This window comes from Lacerta agilis, chromosome 14 (assembly GCF_009819535.1).
Source record: "Lacerta agilis isolate rLacAgi1 chromosome 14, rLacAgi1.pri, whole genome shotgun sequence".
NCBI lineage: Eukaryota > Metazoa > Chordata > Lepidosauria > Squamata > Lacertidae > Lacerta > Lacerta agilis.
In genome coordinates, this window is record NC_046325.1 from 24,149,862 (window position 1) to 24,172,658 (window position 22,797).

Below are 22,797 nucleotides of genomic sequence, written 5' to 3' on the forward strand. Positions count from 1 at the left end.
GCAGGGTCTTTAAGCTTAGGAGAACTTAGCTTAGGGGACGAGCCTACGCGGGTTCTGCCGAAGCCACTAAAGATACAACCGGTGTCTGTCTTCCTTTGGGGTTAACGGGGGGAGTAAAGTAAAATTTTTAATTTTCTGTAAATTGGTCCGTCTATTCAGAGTCAGGGTACATATTTTATTTCACGAGGCAACGTTTCTTTAAAGAAGGCAATTAGGAACTCACACACCACCAGAGTCTTCAATTGGCTTACTCATCATCCTTCAGACTGTGAGGCTTGGCCGGCGACCGTGCTCAAAAGCACGCGGAACGCTGGCCACTTTCCCCGCAACTGGTACCTCGTGCATAACCAGCCCAAGGCCGTGCACGAGGAGCTCCAGCACCCATACCCCGACATTCCAGTGCAGCTGAAATATAGGCTTATGTAAACAAAAGAAGAAGAAGAAAAAGAAGAGTTTGGATTTGATATCCCGCTTTATCACTACCCAAAGGAGTCTCAAAGCAGCTAATACTCTCCTTTCCCTTCCTCCCCCACAACAAACACTCTGTGAGGTGAGTGGGGCTGAGAGACTTCAGAGAAGTGTGACTAGCCCAAGGTCACCCAGCAGCTGCATGTGGAGGAGCGGAGACACGAACCCGGTTCCCCGGATTATGAGTCTCACCATAAAGCTCATGCCATAATAAAAATGTTAGTATTTAATGTGCATCAAGTGTATTTTTCTTGTCTTTTTCTTTTTTGCTGCAATAGATCAATACTACCACACTTCAAATTCCTACTAACAACTTTTTTTTTACTCGGGGGAAAGCTAATGAGCTATGGAAGACAATGAAGAAGAGCTGAATGAGCAATTAAGGAGGATATAACTTCACTGTTTCCCCTTCCTAATCAATTTCTCCTTGATGTTCAGCTCAGGCCTGAACAACATAATGAAGCATTTGGGGAAAAAGATGCAACCCAGCAATCCAAAACTGGAGGCTAAGATGGAAAAGATCTCCACAGCTACCATGTATTTTCCTTTGGTGCTCAAGTAGGTTGGAACAAATGACAACCAAACACTGCAAAACACCAGCATGCTGAAAGTGATGAACTTGGCTTCATTGAAACTGTCAGGCAACTTCCGGGCAAAGAAAGCCACCGTGAAACTGAGAAGGGCCAGCAAGCCCATGTAGCTCAGGACACAGTAAAACATAATTGGGGATGACTCATTGCATTGCAGGATGATTTCTTCACTTGTTGACTTTGTGTCAGTATCTGGGAAGGGGGGAGAGGTTGCCAGCCACACTGTGCAAATGCCTGCTTGAAGAATGGAGCAAGAAAGAACAATGGAGCTGGCCAGTCTTTTCCCCACCCACTTCTTGATGCTGGATCCTGGCTTTGTGGCCATAAAAACAAGAACCACAGTGATGGTTTTTGCCAACACGGAAGAAACAGCCACTGAGAAGACTATGCCAAACACAGTTTGGCGGAGGACACATGTCACCTTTTCAGGTTGGCCAATAAATAGCAAGGAAGAAAGGAAGCAGAGCAGAAGTGAGGTGAGAAGAGCATAGGTGAGATCCCGGTTGTTAGCTTTGACTATTGGAGTGTTGTGGTGCTTTATAAATGTTCTTAGTATGAGAACTGTGATCAAGGAAAACGAAAGAGCACAAGAGGTTAAACTGACCCCCAGAGGTTCTTCATAAGATAAGAAAGTTACAATCTTGGGAACACATGCCGTTTGGTTCCTGTTTGGATATTGATCATCTGGACATTGGAAACATTCAAGCACGTCTGAAAAATAAAATAAAGTTGTGGGGTAAATATACAAAAACGTCAGGTTATAGGTGCCATTCATGACCTGGTTTAGAGTGGGGAAAATCTGCAATAATTACAAAACTGATGTTATTGTTCCTTTCACACATACAGTGGTACAACGGGTTAGGAACTTAATTTGTTCTGGAGGTCCGTTCTTAACCTGAAACTGTTCTTAACCTGAAGCACCACTTTAGCTAATGGGGCTTCCCACCACCACCCGATTTCTTTTCTCATCCTGAAGCAAAGTTCTTAACCTGAGGTATTTCTGGGTTAGCGGAGTCAGTAACCTGAAGCGTATGTAACTTGAGGTACCACTGTGTATTACATTTTCTTTTCCTGTTTGGAAATGTGGTACTCTGAGCAGTGATTGATTGAGAGTTGTACCATTTATGAGCTTCTGTAACTGAGCAGAACCTTAGAATGAGCAAGGGCCTTTCAGTGAAAAAAGCAAATAGTCTCAGATTTCCATGGCTATTATATGCACAAAACATTCTGATACTTGATATGAATTTGTATGTTAAGCAATTATTCTTCAAAAAATATATAATGTCATCTGGCTGTTAGGTCGGAGAAGTAATACAGTAATTTGTGGGGAAAGGCGGGGTGGAACCAAAGGCTGGTTATCAGTGTCAGAGTTTCTTGCACTGTTGTTGACCTCCCTGTTTACTTAAGAATGTTAAGGCCAGTAACCTATAGATCACATATGTGAGCAATAGTCCAATCAACTAATTATACTGTAACAATATATGTGTAGGGAAATCATGGGCAAGGGGAAGGAGATTTTTGTGCTGACCATTAAGCAATGGCCTTTTCCACCTGTCCCCCCCCCCCCGCTCCAGCCTTCATAAAGGAGCTGTTTCTAGAAGAACTGTATTAAGAATTACAATTATGCCCACAATGCTCCATGTAAACTATAGATTTATGGAATGGTATCCCAATTAGTGAACAACCCTCATTTTTTTATAGTTTTCTGACACTATGATGTGTAGCATTGAAGATAGGTACCTCAAAGAACATTCTCTCATGGAGATTATTGATATTTCTTATAATCTAACATGTTTCTTATCAATCAAGGGCCACATTCTCTCAGGGCAGTGTATTGAGGGCTGCACACCACTGGTGAAGAGGGCAAAATATAGTGTTGGACAGCACTGAAACAATGAGGGAGTGCTCTCTTCTCCTTCTCCATGTCAGGCTCATTGTCTTTTGCCAAGTATTCCTTTCCTTTCTCAGAGAAGAAACTGGTCGCTGTTGCTAAAAATATCAATTCAGCATTTGCAGAGAGCTTTTCAAAGTAGGCTGAAGGACACATTAAACTAGAATGAGGGCTCCAGTTTGTCCACCCTTGCTCTAGATTACAGCTGTTCTTTCTGACAGCTCTGTGCACAACAACCCTCACCTTCATGGTCCGATATCCACCCTTTTGGACAAGGAATGCAGTCATAGCAGCAGAATGGCTCCCCCTCCTTTCTTTTCTTCCGATACCCAGGTTGGCACTTGGCATTACATAAAGCAAGGGGCCGTGTCTATCAAAAAATGAAGGAAGGAGAATGTTAATCTTCAGGTGAATGTTCTTGGAATCATTAAAGTTCAGAATAGGAACTTTTTTTAAAAAAAAAAATATTAGAAAAGTTTCTTCACAACCCCTTGGAGATACCAATGCAGTATACAATCAAAAGGGCCCTGAGGCCAAATTATCCGATATTGCTTCATTGCCATTTGGTCCAGTTTTATTTTATGTTCAACAGGTCTATGCAAGTGTCTGGATTTAGAACAGTTCAAAGTTATTTTTTATCACCATTCTTGGAATAAAAAATTGTAATTGTTTTAATTTAAACAATGGAACCCTTTGTAATTATAAATCACAGAACCCTTTCCTCTTGGTATGTTTTATTTTTTGATTCAGTAAATCACAGAGCTAGACACAGTCATACCTTGGTTTTCGAACAGTCGCACCTTGGTTTCTAATGTTCTTTTGGAAACCAAACGTCTGACGGGGCTTCCATGACTTCCGATTGGTTGCAGGAGCTTCCTGCAGCCAATCAGAATCCACGCTTTAGAAGTTGAATGCTTTGGAAGTCGAATGGACTTCTGGAACAGATTCCATTCAACTTCCAAGGTACGACTGTACTATACTTCTTTCGTCTACTTCTATTATGCACAAAAGCAATGGTGAAATCAAGCACAAGTTCTTTGATTTTATCTTCTGTCAACAGTATAACTTAAGAGGTTTATTTAATTTAAGAGGAGATTTATTTATCAGTAGACATCTTTAGGATTGCACTCCAACAAAATATATATTTTGGGGGTGTATTTCTATCATGCACATTGCTGATAGGTAGACCCCGCCCCAATAGTTTTAACAACTTCATCATAGGGAAATTTGTTCTTTTGCAGATGAGTTCTCAAAAGCAGCAACCACACAAAATATTAAGAAGTCTGTGGAACTGAATGCTTACTATTATACCATTCCTTTCATAAATTAAAAGTTTGTATTTGAAAGTCTTACCTGGTTGAATGAACTATGCCACACTATGTTGTCCTCATGGATAGTCAAAGCTTCTTCTGGAGGAAGTTGGGGATCCACTTGTCCAACTTTTATTCTAATGAAGGATTGGTTTGGAAATGTGATCAAATTCATAATATCAAATCCCTGAACTAGGTTTCCATTCTGGTCAAAAGTCACCTTGTCCCCAGCACTGTTGTTAAATGTCACAGATTTTAGGAACTGATGGAGCTTGGTTAAAAAGGGAAAGAGAAGGTGGATAGTGATTTTGTGAAGTTCAAATAGTATTGCTGGAAGGGAGAAGCAGTTTCCAATATGAGCCACATTTCCATTGCCAACAGCTGATGGACAGATAGAATCAGTTTTTCTCCTGGAAATGAATAACTGGAAACCCATTAAAAGCCCTTGTGTGTTCCCTTTTAGTTCTTCCCTTACTGGCTCAGACCTAATGGATTTTATGATGTCAGGAGAAAGCCTTGCAGTCCATTTGGGCTGGTCAGTCAAGTTTGGCTTCCTAGCTACAGGTTTTTCTTTTTTCTTTTTTAAATTTAATTTTTATTAATTCATTTTGTTTAACAAAGAAAGAAAAAAAGGTAACAAAGTATTACAACTGCTATTATATAATATTACTGAATAAAATTTAACATCCCACATAGTCGTATCTGTGTCTTATTGTTTATATCTTAAGAGAAAACTAAAAGGAAAAAAAATATAGAAAAAGGGGAAAAAAATTCAGCCAGGCATATAATTAGATAGTCCATACATCCACTTACTTATACATACCTATATATACCTAGACTCTCTTACCTCGTATACATAACAAACTTAACTTGACAAAACTTTAATTTCACAAATCAGACTTCCTGTCAAATCCCCATGCGTCTACCTCTCTTATCATGGAATGTAGATCAAACAATTCTACTTCGTTCAGATATTTTCCAGTACATTCCGCCATATTATATATTCATCTTTCCCCAACTCTTTGCCCTTCCTTTACCACTCAAAAGCTAGCATGGAAGTAAAGTTGTTATTATACTTTTGGGCATATTTCTTGTATATATCCCATTTTTCAGCAAATTTTTGTTTAGATTTTCCTCTGAGGTTATTAGTTAGTAGAGCCAATTCAGCGAATTCTTGTAGCTACAGGTTTTTCACTTGTCTTTTATATTACACTAATATTACTTTAGTATTGCTAACTTTCAGAAGAGTGGGGTTTTCCTTGGAAAGGGGTGGGACAATGGGAAAACCGGTCAGATCTGTGCTTGGAAAGTGTGAGTCAAAATTGCTTGTAACTGTGATTTGTAGGCACAGCACAAATGAAAGTGTGGATGAGCACTTAGATGGATTAATTTCCATGCATATCTCATTTATTTCTTAAACAACAGATCTTCTTCTTCTGCCTACACAGAAATCTACCTCTCCCAACCCTTCTGCTGGCTATAACACATTGCGCCCTTCATTTCATACAAAAGTAATCACAACATTTCCACAGATGCTCCCCAAGTTTCATGCAACACTTTAAGAACTTTATGCAGAACTTTAAGAAGGAGTTCTGCCCAAAGGAGAATATTTTCTTTGCTGAAGGTAGCTACTGGGGATTGTTACATAAGGCATATGCTTGACTTTCACTGTATTCCATTGTTTCTTTCGGCACAGATTTATACTATTACTTTTACTATTACTATTACTTTTTTCCTACAAACACAATAGACATAGACCACCAATGGAGAAAAAAAGCATATATCTACATAATTATAGCAATTCAAGCTTCAGGCATTACCCAAATTGGGACAGAAACACTCCTGGTTCATTTCCATTACCTGCCAAGTCTGCTGAATATGAAGCTTCCTTCTGCTTTCCTGCATCATTGCCTTACTTCTGAGAGTGGATGAATGCATGGCACATAGAGCATGAGCTACAGCATAGACACCATTGTATATACTGTAGCTGTCACCGGTTACATGCATTGGGAACACATGCTCAGGGAGGCTGTCCAGCTTCTCCTCCCCAGTGCAAATTCTCCCACTCACATTGCCCAGATCAGAATCCTGGAATGAACAGTCAAATGCATGAGTCCAGAAGTCCTTGATGAATTCATCTCCCTCAGAGCTTGAAGGGCTTCTGCATTTAATAAATTCTACAAATTCTGCAAGTTCATTAGAGTGAAGTGAGAATGATATAGCACCATGGAGCTCTTGTATATACCAGCTGCTTATTGTGACAAAGAATTTTAGCTCCATTCCAACTGTCAGTATCCAAACTTTGCCTTTGGGATTTTGCATTGTACCTTTAAATTGCTTGCTTAATATCCATGACAGAGCAGCCATGGAATGTGCATCCCCACTAAACACCAACACATTTGTTTTACTGCTCATGACTTTATCATAAAATTTCTGTGCAACTTTCATATAACTCTCAATGCTGCCATCATAAGTTATACTTGTGAATGATTCCATGATAGCAAAGCAAATGCCCTTCTTGGAATATTCTGGAAGCATATTCTGCACAAACCATTCTAAAGCCACCCCATTTTGAGAAAAAAATCCAATCCATCTCCAGTTGAAATGCTGAAGCAGTTGGAGAATCCCCCTGTACTGATCAGCTGCATTGGGAACCATCTGGTAGAAAGACAGCAGCTCGGTTTCCTCAGGCATCACTCTAGCCGAACCACACAGGAGCTAAAGATAGAATGGAGATGCAATGATATGGTTTCTATATATAAGACAATGTGCACTTCATCCTGATTTTAAATGCTTAGCATTAGAAGCCCCAGATATGAACTAAGTCAAAAATCTGAATCCAGTATTTACAGGTTAGTGCCCTATTCAGACACCATGAATGTTACATTTTATTTCACAAGATTTAACATTGCCACAGCTATTATTGATCTTTGATTAATCATTGTTTTTGTAGCTCCAAGTGGAGGTCCTTATTCATGGTTAATCTGGTTTGAGCCTTCATACAGTGTCAATAGTTTTTCAACATGCACTAATGATGAAGGTGTGGAAATGCATTGCTGCAGAAATAAAATAGGTTCCCTTCCCCCCCTCCGCCCGATGTTACATCTTATTCCTTCTCCAGAACAAATATAAACTAGAATAATGAAACTGACAAGCCCCACAAGCAAGCTTTGTTATTAGATGCTGCTCAGGGTCCCAAATTCTGCTAATATAGTGCTTGCTTCAGGTTGTGATCACTTGTTACTCGATGAATGAAATGCCATCTTATGCTTCCCTAACCCACTGCTGGTGGTTTTTAATATATGCAGGCAGCATTTCAAATTGAATGTTTACCAAGGATATCTGCTTGTTGCATGAAATGCACGCCATTCATTACTGAAATACCTTCTTTTGCTTCCCTCAGCCATTGCTGTTTGTTTTAATATATGCGGCATTTTGTCAGATTTTGTTACTTCGGACATTTTTTCCATGGAAAAACTAAACACAGAAAAATGCAGACTAAATCAAACTAAAGAAAACAAGCAAACTGCTGTACTCAAAATGAATATCTGCTTGTTGCATGAAATGCATGTCATTAATTCATGGTGTGGTGGGACAGAACCTCAACAGCGACCCTCCTAAAACCTGCATCACTCCAGATTTATTGGACAGGGAGTGGTGAGCCAGGGAAGCAATCAAGTGAGGGCTGTGTAGACATCAGTGAAATCAACGCAGTACTCTCGCCCGTGCATCCCCACAGTCTCAATTCTGTTTCTTTTCTGATTTGTCTCACTCCCACACTAGCCAATAATGATACACACACCTTTGTCTCCACACCATGATTTCACTCATTGAGTGCCCACTTTTTATCCCCTCTGGGCACATCCTACCTGTGGAATCTTGTACATCCCCCAAACTTCTGGTATCTGGTGGAAGAGGTCAGAGATCAGCGCCTCAATGATGGCCAACAGATTATCCTGGTTAGCACACTTGTAGTTGGGAAGAAGTGTGTCCTTGGGTGAAATAAGCTGCATAGCAGAATTGTAAGTCCAAATTTGGCTCAGAAAGCTGTCGTAAACCTTGAATCCTAGTGTAATATTGGGTAACATCTGAGGATTTTCATTGATTTCCTTGACTGCAAATGCCAAAGCCAGGATGTGCTGGTAATTTGCAGGTGCTACCCTAAAACAGATGTGAATTTTATGTCACAAGCATATTCTGCACTCTCTAAAACCATTCCCATAGTATTATGAATCTAGTGCTGCAGCAATTAAACTATCACATTTACAAAGCTAAGAAGCATGCTGTATGGTTTCAGATTGGATGGGGTAATGTGTGTTAAGATTCCTGCATTTCAGGGTCTTGGACTCGATTACCTTAACAGTCCCTATGATTTCCCCATTCTGGTTATTCCTTAATATGCACATAAACAGTCTTTTAAAATCAGGGTTGCAAATGTCCACAGTTGCATCTGTTTCCTGACAGATGTGGCCTGAAAAAAGATGTGGCTTAAGATCTAGCATGAGAAAACACTATGTATGCAAAGCTGCATATCATGCCTTCCCATATCTTTAGTCTGCTGAAGAATATAGAATCCGTATAGACGTATATTAAAGGGGTGTTTGAAAAACATATACGAACATGACTGTTGGTGTTGGCCCTGGAGGATAACTGCTGAAGTTGTTTGGAGGTTCAGGGAAAGAGTTTTGATTAATAATGCCTCCATAGATGAAATCTCCTGATAGATAAAATTTGGGATTAAAAGGCTGGGAATGTGACATTGAACACTGAAAAAATGGAGTGTGGCATGCAATGCGAGGCAGAAGTAGCAGCAGCAATGGAAGTAATATCCCCATCCTTCATGCAAATCTGTCCCCTGGACACCAATTCATCTATATCTTTCTACAGCATCATAATTAGAATCTGCATGTGCATGGACAGTCTGACATGAATGTCCATTGCACTTGCTGACAGGCTCAAAATCAGCAATATAAAGCAACATGAATACTGTACGAAGGTCTGACTAGTCCCTTGTCCCTTTCAGCTGCTTCTGAATGCTATGGGGTATATTTATAGTAGCAGTCAGAAAGCTTGTTATTTGATTTGTAATTAGTTACTAAAACTCCAGAGGGGATTTTGCAAGGAGCAAAATTAATTGTAATCCTTTCAGTAATTACAAAAGATGGACATTATTAAAGAACATATTTTTCCTGTCTGATCAGAAGAACTATCTCCCTTTTCCTTAGAGAATTCATGCCAAAAAGCAAGACAAACAACTACCTTTCTGGAGGCAGGTACGTTGGTGTGATAGAAGATATGAAGATTTATTTTCTATTCCTCTAGGAATCAAAGATTATCTGCATAAATGTCTATCAACAATAGAGTTTCATAGTGGATTTTGCAAGCAAGATTATTACATGTTTTTAATCATTGTGGAAGATTCACTTCATAGTTATTTATTATTTGTGGCATTGCATAAAAAAATGTTGAGGTGGAGCCAGGGTGCACACAACAATTTTGGGTGAGGGAGATAGAAATTTGGCCTCCTTCCATTTCTACTTTTGCAGGCCTCATTACTTGAAATAGGCATGTTCAAAGTCAGGCCCGGGGGCCCAATCCGGCCTGCTGGTTGGTTCAGTTTGGCCACTGTGGCAGTTTATTTCCTGGGGTAGAAAGAAGGTCAACAACTCCAACCCTAAAAAGAGTTCATAAACTTCAAGCTCAACAACTTTGTTCGGCTCAAATCTGGCCCTCTTTAACTCACTTAGAATGAAGAAAAAAATAAATTCTTTAAATCTTTTTTTGCTATTCTTCATGAATGTGCTACCATTCACTCCTAGCTCAGTCTTGCACAATCTGTGAAGTGACAAATCAAATAAAACCATGATTTTGATATGATGTCCCACCAGGTGTTCTTAGAAGTCTGCTAACTTTCCCACTACAGTGGTGTTGTGGGTAATGTTGCCTCCTAGCACCGGGATGCATCATGGAATGTGTGTACTGGCCCATCCCAGCCAGTGGGGGGGGGGGGCTGGAATTCTCCTTGCTGATCAGGAAATGGATCCAAGTCTGCCTGCAATATTGGCCAATTTTAGGCAGGCTTGGAGGCAGGAACTCCCAAGAGGAAGGCTTCCCTCACGTCTTCATCCAAGGCATTAAAACCGGCCTGCCCTGGCCCCAGCATCTAGTTTTCCAACACTCCCACTGGAAAGCCCTTCTGAAGAAGATATCAATTAGGAAACAGATATAGCTAGGATAAAGATAGATAAGGAACTGATGGATGGGAGGGTAGCTGGCTCCTTCATTCCTCCTATCCTGGACCTACACGCCTCTCCTATAGGGATCATCCCTAAAACAAATCCTAGGAAATTTTGTTTGAGTGTTCAGACCCAGAGACCTCCCCCCTAAATAAACGCACATTTTACTAAAATTTTAGTTTTGGTTTTTGGCAGAATTTAGGCCACAACTCTGTTGATTACACAATAGTGTGTGGTTGCATAGGCTCTGGTTCAACTAGCTCCCTGCTCCCTTGCAAGTAGCGCTGACCCAGAACTCCATCATAGGTCAGCCATTGGTGAACACCTGAGGTAGGTGAAAAGCCCAGGAACAGACTCTGTTCACTCCCCAGATGCTCCCCTGGACTCAGGCACGGGCACAACCCCCTTCGGGGGGTTGACCAAACCAAGTCCCTGGATTCCTTTAATGGAATACCCTTCACATAGGGATGGCAAGACTGTTCTCGCATCCCTATCACCTGAACCAGTGCCTATCCGCCACATGAGCACCCACGCTCACCGCCAGCCACTCACTCCTGTAACCAATCCCTTAACCCTGCTGACACAGCAGTTAGCCACAAATCATTCCCAATCACAGACAGATGAACCCATTCAAGCTTGTAAAGGGATGCATCACTAAAGGTAATGCCCGGGTCAGGGATCACTTTCCCGCCCAAGGCCAGAACCTTCTTGGCCACTGCACCCTGGACGCACTTACTGGCCCTCTCTTGGCACTTCCAAGTCCTCCTGCGTGCAGGTCTGCAAGCTCAAGCTGGGAGCTTCCGGCAAGTTATTCTTGCCCAGCTGCAGCACCATCGCTGCAGGCGTGCCTTCCGCAGATACCTTTGCCCGCACCATTGGGAGAAGCTCCTCCCAATGGATTCCTCGTCTGGATATCCATGAGACGCACACAATGTTTCTTACTACAGGGGTGGGTCAGTTAATAACAGCATCCCTTCCAAGCTCTGTTCTGTTCAATAAACAAAGCATAAAAATATAACAGTGTACTTATTTTGAACATCAATGGCTTGATACTAGATAGGAAGGAGAAGTAGAACAGATTCTCATTCATGTATTTTTTATTTTTATCGTATCTATATCCTGCCCTTCATCAATTGCATGATCTCAGAGTGGATTACAAAGACTGGTAACAACACGCCCCAAATCCCAGGAGGATTCTTCCCGAGACACTAAATATTGTTGGGACCTAGACTGACCCATGTTGGACACCAGAAGCCAAAAGGAAATCAAGGTCCTAAAAACGAAACACCAACACTCCCTTCTGGAACCAGGGAAGGCCTTAAACCATCATAAGTTGGGTCACCCCTACCCATTCCTTCTAGGCAGTACAAATGGATATGATGGCCAATGGTATTGAATGCCGGTGATAATCATTTCTTGACTTGAATTTATAGATTAAAAACCATAAATTTTATGCTAAGCTCCTAAGCTATGTGTGACATCCCTGCTGCTTTGAAGATTTTGGGAACACTTCGATGCAACTGTAACAATAAAAATTATATGGAATATGAACATTCATACCTCTGTTACATTAATATATTTAGACAAATACATTCCAGTGCAGCTGAAATATAGGCTTATGTAAACAAAAGAAGAAGAAGAAAAAGAAGAGTTTGGATTTGATATCCCGCTTTATCACTACCCGAAGGAGTCTCAAAGCAGCTAACACTCTCCTTTCCCTTCCTCCCCCACAACAAACACTCTGTGAGGTGAGTGGGGCTGAGAGACTTCAGAGAAGTGTGACTAGCCCAAGGTCACCCAGCAGCTGCATGTGGAGGAGCGGAGACACGAACCCGGTTCCCCGGATTATGAGTCTACCTCTCACCATAAAGCTCATGCCATAATAAAAATGTTAGTATTTAATGTGCATCAAGTGTATTTTTCTTGTCTTTTTCTTTTTTGCTGCAATAGATCAATACTACCACACTTCAAATTCCTACTAACAACTTTTTTTTTACTTGGGGGAAAGCTAATGAGCTATGGAAGACAATGAAGAAGAGCTGAATGAGCAATTAAGGAGGATATAACTTCACTGTTTCCCCTTCCTAATCAATTTCTCCTTGATGTTCAGCTCAGGCCTGAACAACATAATGAAGCATTTGGGGAAAAAGATGCAACCCAGCAATCCAAAACTGGAGGCTAAGATGGAAAAGATCTCCACAGCTACCATGTATTTTCCTTTGGTGCTCAAGTAGGTTGGAACAAATGACAACCAAACACTGCAAAACACCAGCATGCTGAAAGTGATGAACTTGGCTTCATTGAAACTGTCAGGCAACTTCCGGGCAAAGAAAGCCACCGTGAAACTGAGAAGGGCCAGCAAGCCCATGTAGCTCAGGACACAGTAAAACATAATTGGGGATGACTCATTGCATTGCAGGATGATTTCTTCACTTGTTGACTTTGTGTCAGTATCTGGGAAGGGGGGAGAGGTTGCCAGCCACACTGTGCAAATGCCTGCTTGAAGAATGGAGCAAGAAAGAACAATGGAGCTGGCCAGTCTTTTCCCCACCCACTTCTTGATGCTGGATCCTGGCTGTGTGGCCATAAAAACAAGAACCACAGTGATGGTTTTTGCCAACACGGAAGAAACAGACACTGAAAAGACTATGCCAAACACAGTTTGGCGGAGGACACATGTCACCTTTTCAGGTCGGCCAATAAATAGCAAGGAAGAAAGGAAGCAGAGCAGAAGCGAGGTGAGAAGAGCATAGGTGAGATCCCGGTTGTTGGCTTTCACTATTGGAGTGTTGTGGTGCTTTATAAATGTTCTTAGTATGAGAACTGTGATCAAGGAAACCGAAAGAGCACAAGAGGTTAAACTGACCCCCAGAGGTTCTTCATAAGATAAGAAAGTTACAATCTTGGGAACACAAGCCGTTTGGTCCCTGTTTGCATATTGATCATCTGGACATTGGAAACACTCAAGCATGTCTGAAAAATAAAGTAAAGTTGTTGGGTAAATATACAAAAATGTCAAGTTATATGTCTCATTTATGACCTGGTTTAGAGTGGGGAAAATCTGCAATAATTACAAAACTGACAAACATGATGTTACTGTTTCTTTCACTCATATATTACATACTGAGCTCCTGTTGTGAAATGTGGCACTCCGAGCATTGATCACTTGCAACTTGTACCATGGATTAACTTCTGTGACTGAGTAGAACCTTAGAATCAACAAGAGCCTTGCAATGAAAAAAGAAAGTTTCTCTCAGTTAAATTTATAATAATACTCAATTATTTATTTTGTGCAAAAGTAAGAACCCTTGAAAACATTTTCATTCAGCAGTAAATAAAGTAGGGTAAGGTGTGTGAAATTTACATCTTGTTGAGGACAGAATATTTAGAAGGCCCTATAGATCTTAAGGATTATGAACGGGAACTTGATTTGGAAATCCCATATTTATTCCTTGGCATTGGCTTGGAACAGAGCTCAAAGGTGAGGAATTAGATTAGATCAGTTTTTGCTGCTTTCTAATGCCTAACAGGCCACAACTTCACATTGCTTGCTCCTTATAATGAATCATCATTTTATAATTAAATGTACCATAACATTCCAATTTTTCACATGAATTTTATAATTAGCAATTATTTAGAAGAAACTAGTAGAATGACATATGCCTGTTAGGTAAGAGAAGTGATACTCTAGTTGGGGAGAGCAAAATCTGGTTATCAGTGACAGATAAGCCAAGAATATTTCTTATACTGTTCTGTCAACAGTAGAGCTCCCCATATACCCAGGAATGCATAAGAAATGTTAAGGCTAGTAACATATACTTTACATATGTGAGAAATACTACAATGAAATCTGTCATCAAAGTGCAACATTATATGATGGGAGACATATGAGAATGACACCTTTAACCAAAAGGGACCCTGAAGACCCAGTGAGGAAATGAGAGGTAAGACCCAGAGCTGACAGAGGTATTACACCTTGGCTTTGAGGAACCATTTCCATAGCTTTCAGGCAGTCTGAATGAATGAAGGAGTGTAACATGATGGAAGCCACTCCACACCACTGAGGCTGCCCAAGGATCCCCAAGCTAAGTACCTGCTCCCTTAGAGGGACTGTATTCACATCAACAGCAGGCAACCTCCCATCCATTCAGTCCAAGGAACCACCCACATAAGTGCCTCAGTTTTATCTAAATTGAACTTCAGTTTATTGGCTCTCATTCACCCATTATCAAGGCAAGACAACAGTGCAGCACATCCACTGACATATTTGCAGATGCAAAGGAGAAGTAGAGCCGGGTGTCATCAGTATATTGCTGACTATGTGCTCCAAAACTCTGGATAACCACACTGAATAATTTCATGTAGATGTTCAACAGCGTAAGGGTGAAATTGAACCCTGAGAAACCCCTCATCAAAGGCTTTACAACGCCAAAGAGCACTACCCAAACATCATCCTTTGGAACCAACCATCCAAATGGGTCCTTCTCCATTATACTTTCTGCAGACTAGAGATGTGCCTTGCTATGCTTTATTCTTACTGTACATGAATAAAACTAGTGATCCTCACCCCAAAGAGTGCCTTTTATCCTTCAAAACCACAAAGACCTGCTGCTCTTAGCAAAACAGGAATTCTTTCTGTATTAGCTGTGTAAATGTGCTAGCACATTCACAACTTATCCATTTGCATTGCTCCCCACACACCTCAAATAGAGTTTTGGACAGGGCTGGAGCCCTAAGTGGTGACTCTTTCTTCTTATTCATGTCACACTCATTTCTTTTTACTGCCTATTCCTTTCCTTTCTCAGAAAAGGAACAAATCACTGTTGCTAAAAATATCAACTAATCATTTGCAGAGAGCTTTTCAAAGTAAGTTGAAGGACACATGAAAGTAGAATAAGGGTCACAATTCCCCCATTCCTGCTCTAGATTATAGCTGTTCTTTCTGACAACAAACCTCACCTTCATGGTCCGATATCCACCCTTTTGGACAACGAATGCAGTCATAACAGCAGAATGGCTCCCCTTCCTTCCTATTCTTCCTATAGCCAGGTTGGCACTGGGCATTACATAAAGCAAGGGGCCGTGTCTATCAAAAAATGAAGAGAGGAAAATGTTACTCTTCATACGTATGCTGTTGGAATCATTTTCTTCCAATTAAGAATCTGCATTAGTAAGTCTTACCTGGTTAAATGAACTGTGCCACACTATAGCATCCTCACTCATAGTCAAAGCTTCATCTTGGGGATCCACCTGTCCAACTTTTACTCTAATGAAGGATTGGTTTGGAAATGTAACCAAATTCATAATGTCAAATCCTCCAACTAGGTTTCCCTTGTGATCAAAGGTTACCTTGTCCCCAGCACTGTTGTTAAATGTCACAGATTTCAGAAACTGATGAAGCTAGGTTAAAAGGGGAAAGCCAAGACGGATAGCGATTTGGGGAGGTTCAAACAGCAGTGCTCCATTGCAAAGGACAACCCCACTGCCCAGCAGCTGGTGAGTTGTTATGATCAGATTTCTCTTGGAAAGGAATAACCAGGACCTCACTATAACCTTCAGTTTGTTCCCTTTAAGTTTTGCCCTTACCAGTTCTGACCTAAAGGACTGTATGATGGAATAAAAAAGAAAAAAAACTCTGGGTTGTATCCAAGGCTAGTTCTATGCAGAATATGTCTGCTGAATTTAATGGACATAATGAACTTAGGGCTTATCCACACTTCCTATTATTCGGCTGCTTTCCATTGGGAAAAACCAAACTTTAGCACTTAATCATAGCAAACAGAAATTCGGGCTTCTCCTGGATTGGCACTTGTTCCAGTCTATTGCTAAACAGTAGGTATTCCAACTTGGATCAGGGCCTACAGGGTGTGGATTGAGTGGAAAGCTGCTTATACCTGGGCTTTCAAGGTATGACAGAAGGGGAGGCATGTGTGAGCCCTCACATTAATTAAGTGAAATGGCTCTGCTCTGGGTACTATAAACATTTTATTTTCCATTTCCACTCAAATCTAATTGTTTCTTAAAGCATAGATCTTCTTTCTTCTGACAATAGAGTTATACCTCGGGTTACGGCCACTTCAGGTTGCACAATTTTGGGTTGTGCATTGCGCCGAACCCAGAAATAACAGAACGGGTTACTTCCGGGTTTCGGCACTCGTGCATGTGCAGAAGCACTAAATCGAGCTTTACGCATGCACAGAAGCGCTGAATTGCATCACATGTGTGTGCAGATGCAACAGCACAGGTTGTGAACACTGCAGGTTGCGTTCGCAATCTGAGCATCCACTGTATATGCAGATTTGTAGAACACTGTGCCCTTGATTGGACCCACATTTGCCTGCACAGAAAGGAACATCTCCCATCCTTTCTCCCAATAGAGAAAAAGCATATATCTACATCTACACATGGTTAATTAAAGCAATTCTAGCTTCAGGTTTACTCGAATTGGGGCAGCAGCACAACTGGTTCATTGCCATTACCTGCCATGTCTGCTGATGATGCAATTGCCTTCTGCCTCCCAGCATGATAGCCTTGCTTCTCAATGTGTTTGAATGCATGGCATGTAGAGCATGAGCTACAGCATAGACACTATTGTAGATACTGTAGCTGTCACCAGTTACATGCATTGGGAACACATGCTCAGGGAGGCTGTCCAGCTTCTCCTCCCCAGTGCAAATTTTCCCATGCACGTTGCCCAGAACAGAATCCTGGAATGTACAGTCAAATGCATGAGTCCAGAAGTCCTTGATGAATTCATCTCCCTCAGAGCTTGAAGGGCTTCTGCTTTTAAGAAATTCTACAAATTCTGCAAGTTCATTAGAGTGAAGTGAGAATGATATAGCACCATGGAACTCTTGTATGTACCAGCTGCTTATTGTGACAAAGAATTTTAGCTCCATTCCAACTGTCAGTATCCAAACTTTGCCTTTGGGATTTTGCATTGTACCTTTAAATTGCTGGCTTAATATCCACAACAGAGCAGCCATGGAATGTGCATCCCCACTAAACACCAACACATTTGTTTTACTGCTCATGACTTTATCATAAAATTTCTGTGCAACTTTCATATAACTCTCAAAGCTGCCATCATAAGTCACACTAGTGAATGATTCCATGATAGCAAAGCAAATGCCATTCTTGGAATATTCTGGAAGCATATTCTGCACAAACCATTCTAAAGCCACCCCATTTTGAGAAAAAAATCCAATCCATCTCCAGTTGAAATGCTGAAGCAGTTGGAGAATCCCCTTGTACTGATCAGCTGCACTAGGAACCATTTGGTAGAATGAGAGCAGCTCGGTTTCCTCAGGCATCACTCTAGCCGAACCACACAGGAGCTAAAGATAGAATGGGGATGCAGTGATGATGAGGAAATTCAAAATTAGTGCAAGTTTCTATATATAAGACAATGTGCATATCACCCTGTTTTTAAATACTTAGCATTAGAAACCCCAGATATGAGCTATGTCAGAAATCTGAATCCAATATTTACAGGTTAGTGCCCTATTCAGATACCATGAATCTTATATTTTATTTCACAAAATTGCTCTTAAAAATTTCACAGCCATTATTGTTCCTTTGATTAATCATTATTTTTTTAAGCTCTAAGAGGAGCTCATTGCTCATTGTTATTCTGTTCTGAGGCCTGATCCAGTGCCAATAGAAATAGAAGCTTCTGTAAATGGCTGCGAAAATCTTAGTAGACACTGCCCTGCACTAAGCAACACTTATCATTTGCTTATCATTTCCATCAACAAACTATGCTGCTCGGGGTTCCAAATTGTCCTAAAATAAAGCATCACTTTTTAGTTGTGATTTATTTGTTACTGGTTTACTGAAATACCTTCTTTTGCTTCCCTCAGCCATTGCTGTTTGTTTTAATATATGCGACATTTTTTCAGATTTTGTTACTTTGGACATTTTTTTCCATGGAAAGACTAAACACAGAAAAATGCAGTCTAAATCAAACTAAACAAAACAAGCAAACTGCTGTACTCAAAATGAACATCTGCTTGTTGCATTAAATGCACGCCATTCATTCATGGTGTGGTGGGACACAGCCTCAACAGCAACCCTCCTTAAACCAGCATCACTCCAGATTTACTGGACAGGGAGTGGTGAGCCAGGGCAGCAATAGAGTGGGGGCTGTGTAGATATCAGTGAAATCAATCCAGCACTCCTGCCAATGCATTCACACAGTCTCTGTTCTGCTTCTTTTCTGATTTGTCTCACTCCCACACTGGCCAATAATGATACACACACCTTTGTCTCCACACCATGATTTCACTCATTGAGTGTCCTCTTTTTGTCCACTTGGTGCACATCCTACCTGTGGTATCTTGTATATCCCCCAAACTTCTGGTATCTGGTGTAAGAGGTCAGAGATCAGCTCCTCAATGATGGCCAACAGATTGTCCTGGTTAGCACACTTGTAGTTGGGAAGAAGTCTGTCCGTGGGTGAAATAAGCTGCATAGCAGAATGGTAAGTCCAAATTTGACTCAAAAAGCTGCCATAAACCTTGAATCCAAGTGTAATATTGGGTATCATCTGAGGGTTTTCATTGATTTCCTTTACCGCAAACGCCAAAGCCAGGATGTGCTGGTAATTTGCAGGTGCTACCCTATAAGAGATGTGAATTTTCCACACTTTTTAAAATGATTGTCATGGTGTTGTGAAACTTTAATTCTATTTTTTTTTTCATTTATACATATCTACTATGTTTTGTGATGCTGTCCATAAAGGCTTACAAGTAAACCACATGTAAGTCAGATTTTAATGTGTACATCCTATTCTGCCAGCCCATTATAAATATTAAGGAAATTTATATTTTAAAATACTGTCCTGAGCTAATTCAGTTCTTAATAACAGCATTCCCACTATATGTTGTTATTATGAGTTGTAGGATTGGCATGCCGAAATAGGGGTCAGTGGCCATTATAGAAAAAAGAAAACAATCAGAAATATTAGCTCATGATTTTCACCAACATTTTCAGAGGTACTTTGCTTTTCCTTACTTTACAGGAGGTGGCCAAGGGGTGTTTTTTTTCTTATCCCAGTTTTACAGGTTCAGAACATTTTGACTTCATATTCTGGATGCTCGGAACATCCACAGAACCATTGAAATCTCTGAGGGACAGTTTTGACTGGATGCTCAGCCAGAAATTTTACAGGAACAACACAGAAGCTCAGGTGGTAGCCTGTGAAGTGTGCATGCAGCAGCTGCTATAAGCATCATCATTATGTGAAATGGAAAATTGTGGGGTGATATACTCCTTTACTACCTCAAGGAAACTAAGGTAAGCCAACTTTTCCTGATCTGTAATTCATCCTTTATTTCCATGAAAGTGAGGTTGGAGTATTGACACATATTTACTTAAAAATATATAAGAAAATAAAAATAATAAAATATAATGGAAATCAGATCATGTTTCAAATCCTTACAACATTCAGTGTCTCCAATGCATTATATAACTCAGTGAGAATCAGGGTTGCAAATTTCCACAGCAGTATTTGTTTCCTGTCATATGTCATAAAGATGTGTCTTGAGGTCTAGCAACAGAAAACACTATGATATATTACTACAGGGGTCTGTTAAATCCATATACAAACATGTATGTCGGTGTTGGCCCTTGAGGATAACTGCTGAAGTTGTTTGGAGGTTCAGGGAAAGAGTTTAGATTAACAATGCCTCCATAGATGAAATCTCCTGATAGATAAAATTTGGGATTAAAAGGCTGGGAATGTGACATTGAACACTGAAAAACTGGAGTGTGGCATGCAATGCGAGGTAGAAGTAGCAGCAGCAATAGAAGTAATATCCCCATCCTTCATGCAAATCTGTCTCCTGGACACCAATTCAACTATATCTTTCTACAGCAGCATCTTTAGAATCTGCATGTACATGGACAGTCTGACATGAATGTCCATTGCATGTGCTAACAGGCTCAAAATCAGCAATATAAAGCAACATGAATACTCTACGAACGTCTGAGCAGTCCTTTGTCCCTTTCTGTTGGTTCTGGATTGTTTATTCCGGGGTATATTTATAGTAACATTCAGAAAGCTTGTTATTTGATTTGTACTAGAACTCCAGAGGGGATATTGCAAGGAGCAGAATTAATTGCAGTCCTTTTGATAATTGCAGAAGATGGACAGTAGTAAAGAACAGATTTGTCCTATCTGAACAGAAGAGTATCTTCCTATTCCTTAGAGAATCCATGACAGCAAGGAATGATGACAACTACCAATCTGGAGGCAGCTAAGATGGTATGATTGATTCCTCTAGGAATAAAAATTCATCTCCACAAACATCCTTTTCATCAGAAAGTAGAATTCTAGTGAATTATTCAAGCAGCAAGGCTGAGTACAGGCTTTCAATCATTGCAAAACATTCAATTCAGTTCCATGTTATTTGTTGCATTCCTTAAAAATATGTTCACAAAATGTAGAGGAGGAACTGGGGGGACAGCACAGAACATGGCCATGGGGAGATACAAGTGTGGCCTTCTTCCACTTCTGCTTTTGCAGGACTCATTGCATGTTTGGCATTTGAAGGGGTCTTGTGTGACATATAGCTTCCAGAATAATGCAGACCAGGGATTGAAGGAAAAACAATCCTCAAAGCAGTGTCCTCTTAATTAATTCTACAATGCATAGTGAAATACCTGTCCAACTTGTGTTGAAAAAACGCACAGAGCACCCCAAAGATTGATGAATTCATTTGCCATTCCACCCCAAAAAAATAATGCTTTCAATCGCTATTATTTTTAGAGCATTCAATGCACTACACAGACCTCATTTTTAAAATAATCATAAGAAAAAATTAAAGGTAGACTAGAAGCTTCATGCCTCTATATTAAATAGAGTGCCAAGAAGTGGATTTTTTGTAAATAATTTTGATTAATTTTCCATTAATGACATTCCAATTAATAACATATCAAATCATACCAAGTCATAACACAAATAATAAAGCCAGTTATACATTCCAAATTAAATAATTTAAAGAAAGCTTCCCATGTTCTGGCTGGAAGGAGAGAGTCTTTTATTCTTGTTCCTGCATTTTTCTCTGTTGTTAATTCCCAATATCATAATTCCTATCTTAACCCTTTATCATCATCACAATCACTGGTATACTATTCAACAAATCCATATATATGTTGGCATGCAAGAGGAGTTTTATTCTTTCTATTGTTGTTGTCAGTCATTTTCTGCATTGTCCCCCTTCAGAGGGTCCCCTTTCAATTTCACGCTTTTTTCTCTAAAACTCTGGGCTGTCTTTCAGCTTCCCTTTAATCAAGTCCAAAGTAGTAGTTCAAGTATCTTAAAAAGCAGATGTTTCCTGAATCCAGATAAGATCTTTCTTAATAGGCAATACCATTGGGTATACTCCACAGTTAATAATTGTTTGGTTCCTCTAAGATCCAGGCTTGCTCTCCCCGAGCCTTTGGAAAAGCTCGTAAAGATAAAAGATTCACCTTCACTTTAATAATCTATATATGATGCAAATCCACACAAGCAGATGCAATTTTTGTGTGAGATATACCCCAGCTTTAATCCATCAGCTATCTTCTGCCACCTTAAAGAGGCTCCTTTCTTTTTCAACTGCACTACAATTTGCCATTTTATCATCCCAAGCTGAACACTAATCAATCTTGTTTTTGCCAGTTCTAATTGGAGCCCTCCACAGAAGACTGCACCAGCATCAAATTCTCAAACTTTTGTACAGTTCCTCCAGCATCCCATTTGATTAATTAGATCTTTCTTAGTGAGGCTTGCCAAGGCATAAAATAACAAGTATAAAGAAGAAACAGCTGCTCACCTCACATAAACTGTAGCAAAATGACGGAAGTCCTTCTCAGAACAAAGCATTGACACTCAGTGACTGAATAATTTAGCAGATCCATTTTTGTAACCTTCTTTCCAGAACATGCCTGTTTCAGAGTCCAAATTCAAATATTTTCAAAGAACAGGGATCCTCCCGCTCATGGTGCTGACTGTGGAGAGTTCCAAATTCATGTAATGCTCAGCGCCCAGCATCCCTGCCCCTCATTCTGTAGCAAGTGGCAGTTATCACATGACCCGTGGGTGACAGCAAGCCCTCCCTACCCGGGGGGGTGGTGGTGGCAGGGATAATTACCCCCATATCATCCCTGAATAATTGCACGATTGGGGTCTGATAGGAATTTTGTACATTTGGCTGATTGGCTGGTGCCATATGGTTTTTGCCTACTGCATAGCAAATTGTCACAACTTATAAGGTTGCGGTTAGGCATTGGTTAAAATTGGTTGGTGTAGGGGTAAG

The 22,797-nt window shown here is 40.4% G+C and overlaps 2 protein-coding genes across 2 annotated transcripts; both read right to left on the minus strand.

Moving 5' to 3' along the window:
- Positions 1 to 864: 864 nt before the first annotated feature.
- Positions 865 to 11,329, minus strand: LOC117057889 (vomeronasal type-2 receptor 26-like). Its single transcript, XM_033168730.1, has 6 exons — positions 11,232 to 11,329; positions 8,129 to 8,420; positions 6,120 to 6,977; positions 4,303 to 4,530; positions 3,193 to 3,319; positions 865 to 1,769 (listed from the first exon to the last, which is right to left on the minus strand). The coding sequence occupies exons 1-6, from the start codon at positions 11,327 to 11,329 to the stop codon at positions 865 to 867; spliced, it is 2,508 nt and encodes an 835-aa protein (XP_033024621.1).
- Positions 11,330 to 12,563: 1,234 nt separating this feature from the next.
- LOC117057891 (vomeronasal type-2 receptor 26-like) lies at positions 12,564 to 22,364 on the minus strand. The gene is made up of 6 exons (XM_033168731.1): positions 22,315 to 22,364; positions 18,825 to 19,116; positions 16,975 to 17,832; positions 15,677 to 15,895; positions 15,455 to 15,581; positions 12,564 to 13,468 (listed from the first exon to the last, which is right to left on the minus strand). The coding sequence occupies exons 1-6, from the start codon at positions 22,362 to 22,364 to the stop codon at positions 12,564 to 12,566; spliced, it is 2,451 nt and encodes an 816-aa protein (XP_033024622.1).
- Between the last annotated feature and the right edge of the window lie 433 nt (positions 22,365 to 22,797).

Coding starts and splice junctions, on each gene's coding strand:
- LOC117057889 (XM_033168730.1), bottom strand. CDS start 11,329: ATGGTGCTGCAGCTGGGCAAGAATAACTTGCCGGAAGCTCCCAGCTTG. Junction 4,531..6,119: donor ATATTCAGCAGACTTGGCAG/GTAATGGAAATG, acceptor TTTTTAACCAAG/CTCCATCAGTTCCTAAAATC. Junction 1,770..3,192: donor GTGGATATCGGACCATGAAG/GTGAGGGTTGTT, acceptor TTTATTTTTCAG/ACGTGCTTGAATGTTTCCAA.
- LOC117057891 (XM_033168731.1), bottom strand. CDS start 22,364: ATGCTTTGTTCTGAGAAGGACTTCCGTCATTTTGCTACAGTTTATGTG. Junction 15,582..15,676: donor GGCACAGTTCATTTAACCAG/GTAAGACTTACT, acceptor ATTTTTTGATAG/ACACGGCCCCTTGCTTTATG. Junction 13,469..15,454: donor GTGGATATCGGACCATGAAG/GTGAGGTTTGTT, acceptor TTTATTTTTCAG/ACATGCTTGAGTGTTTCCAA.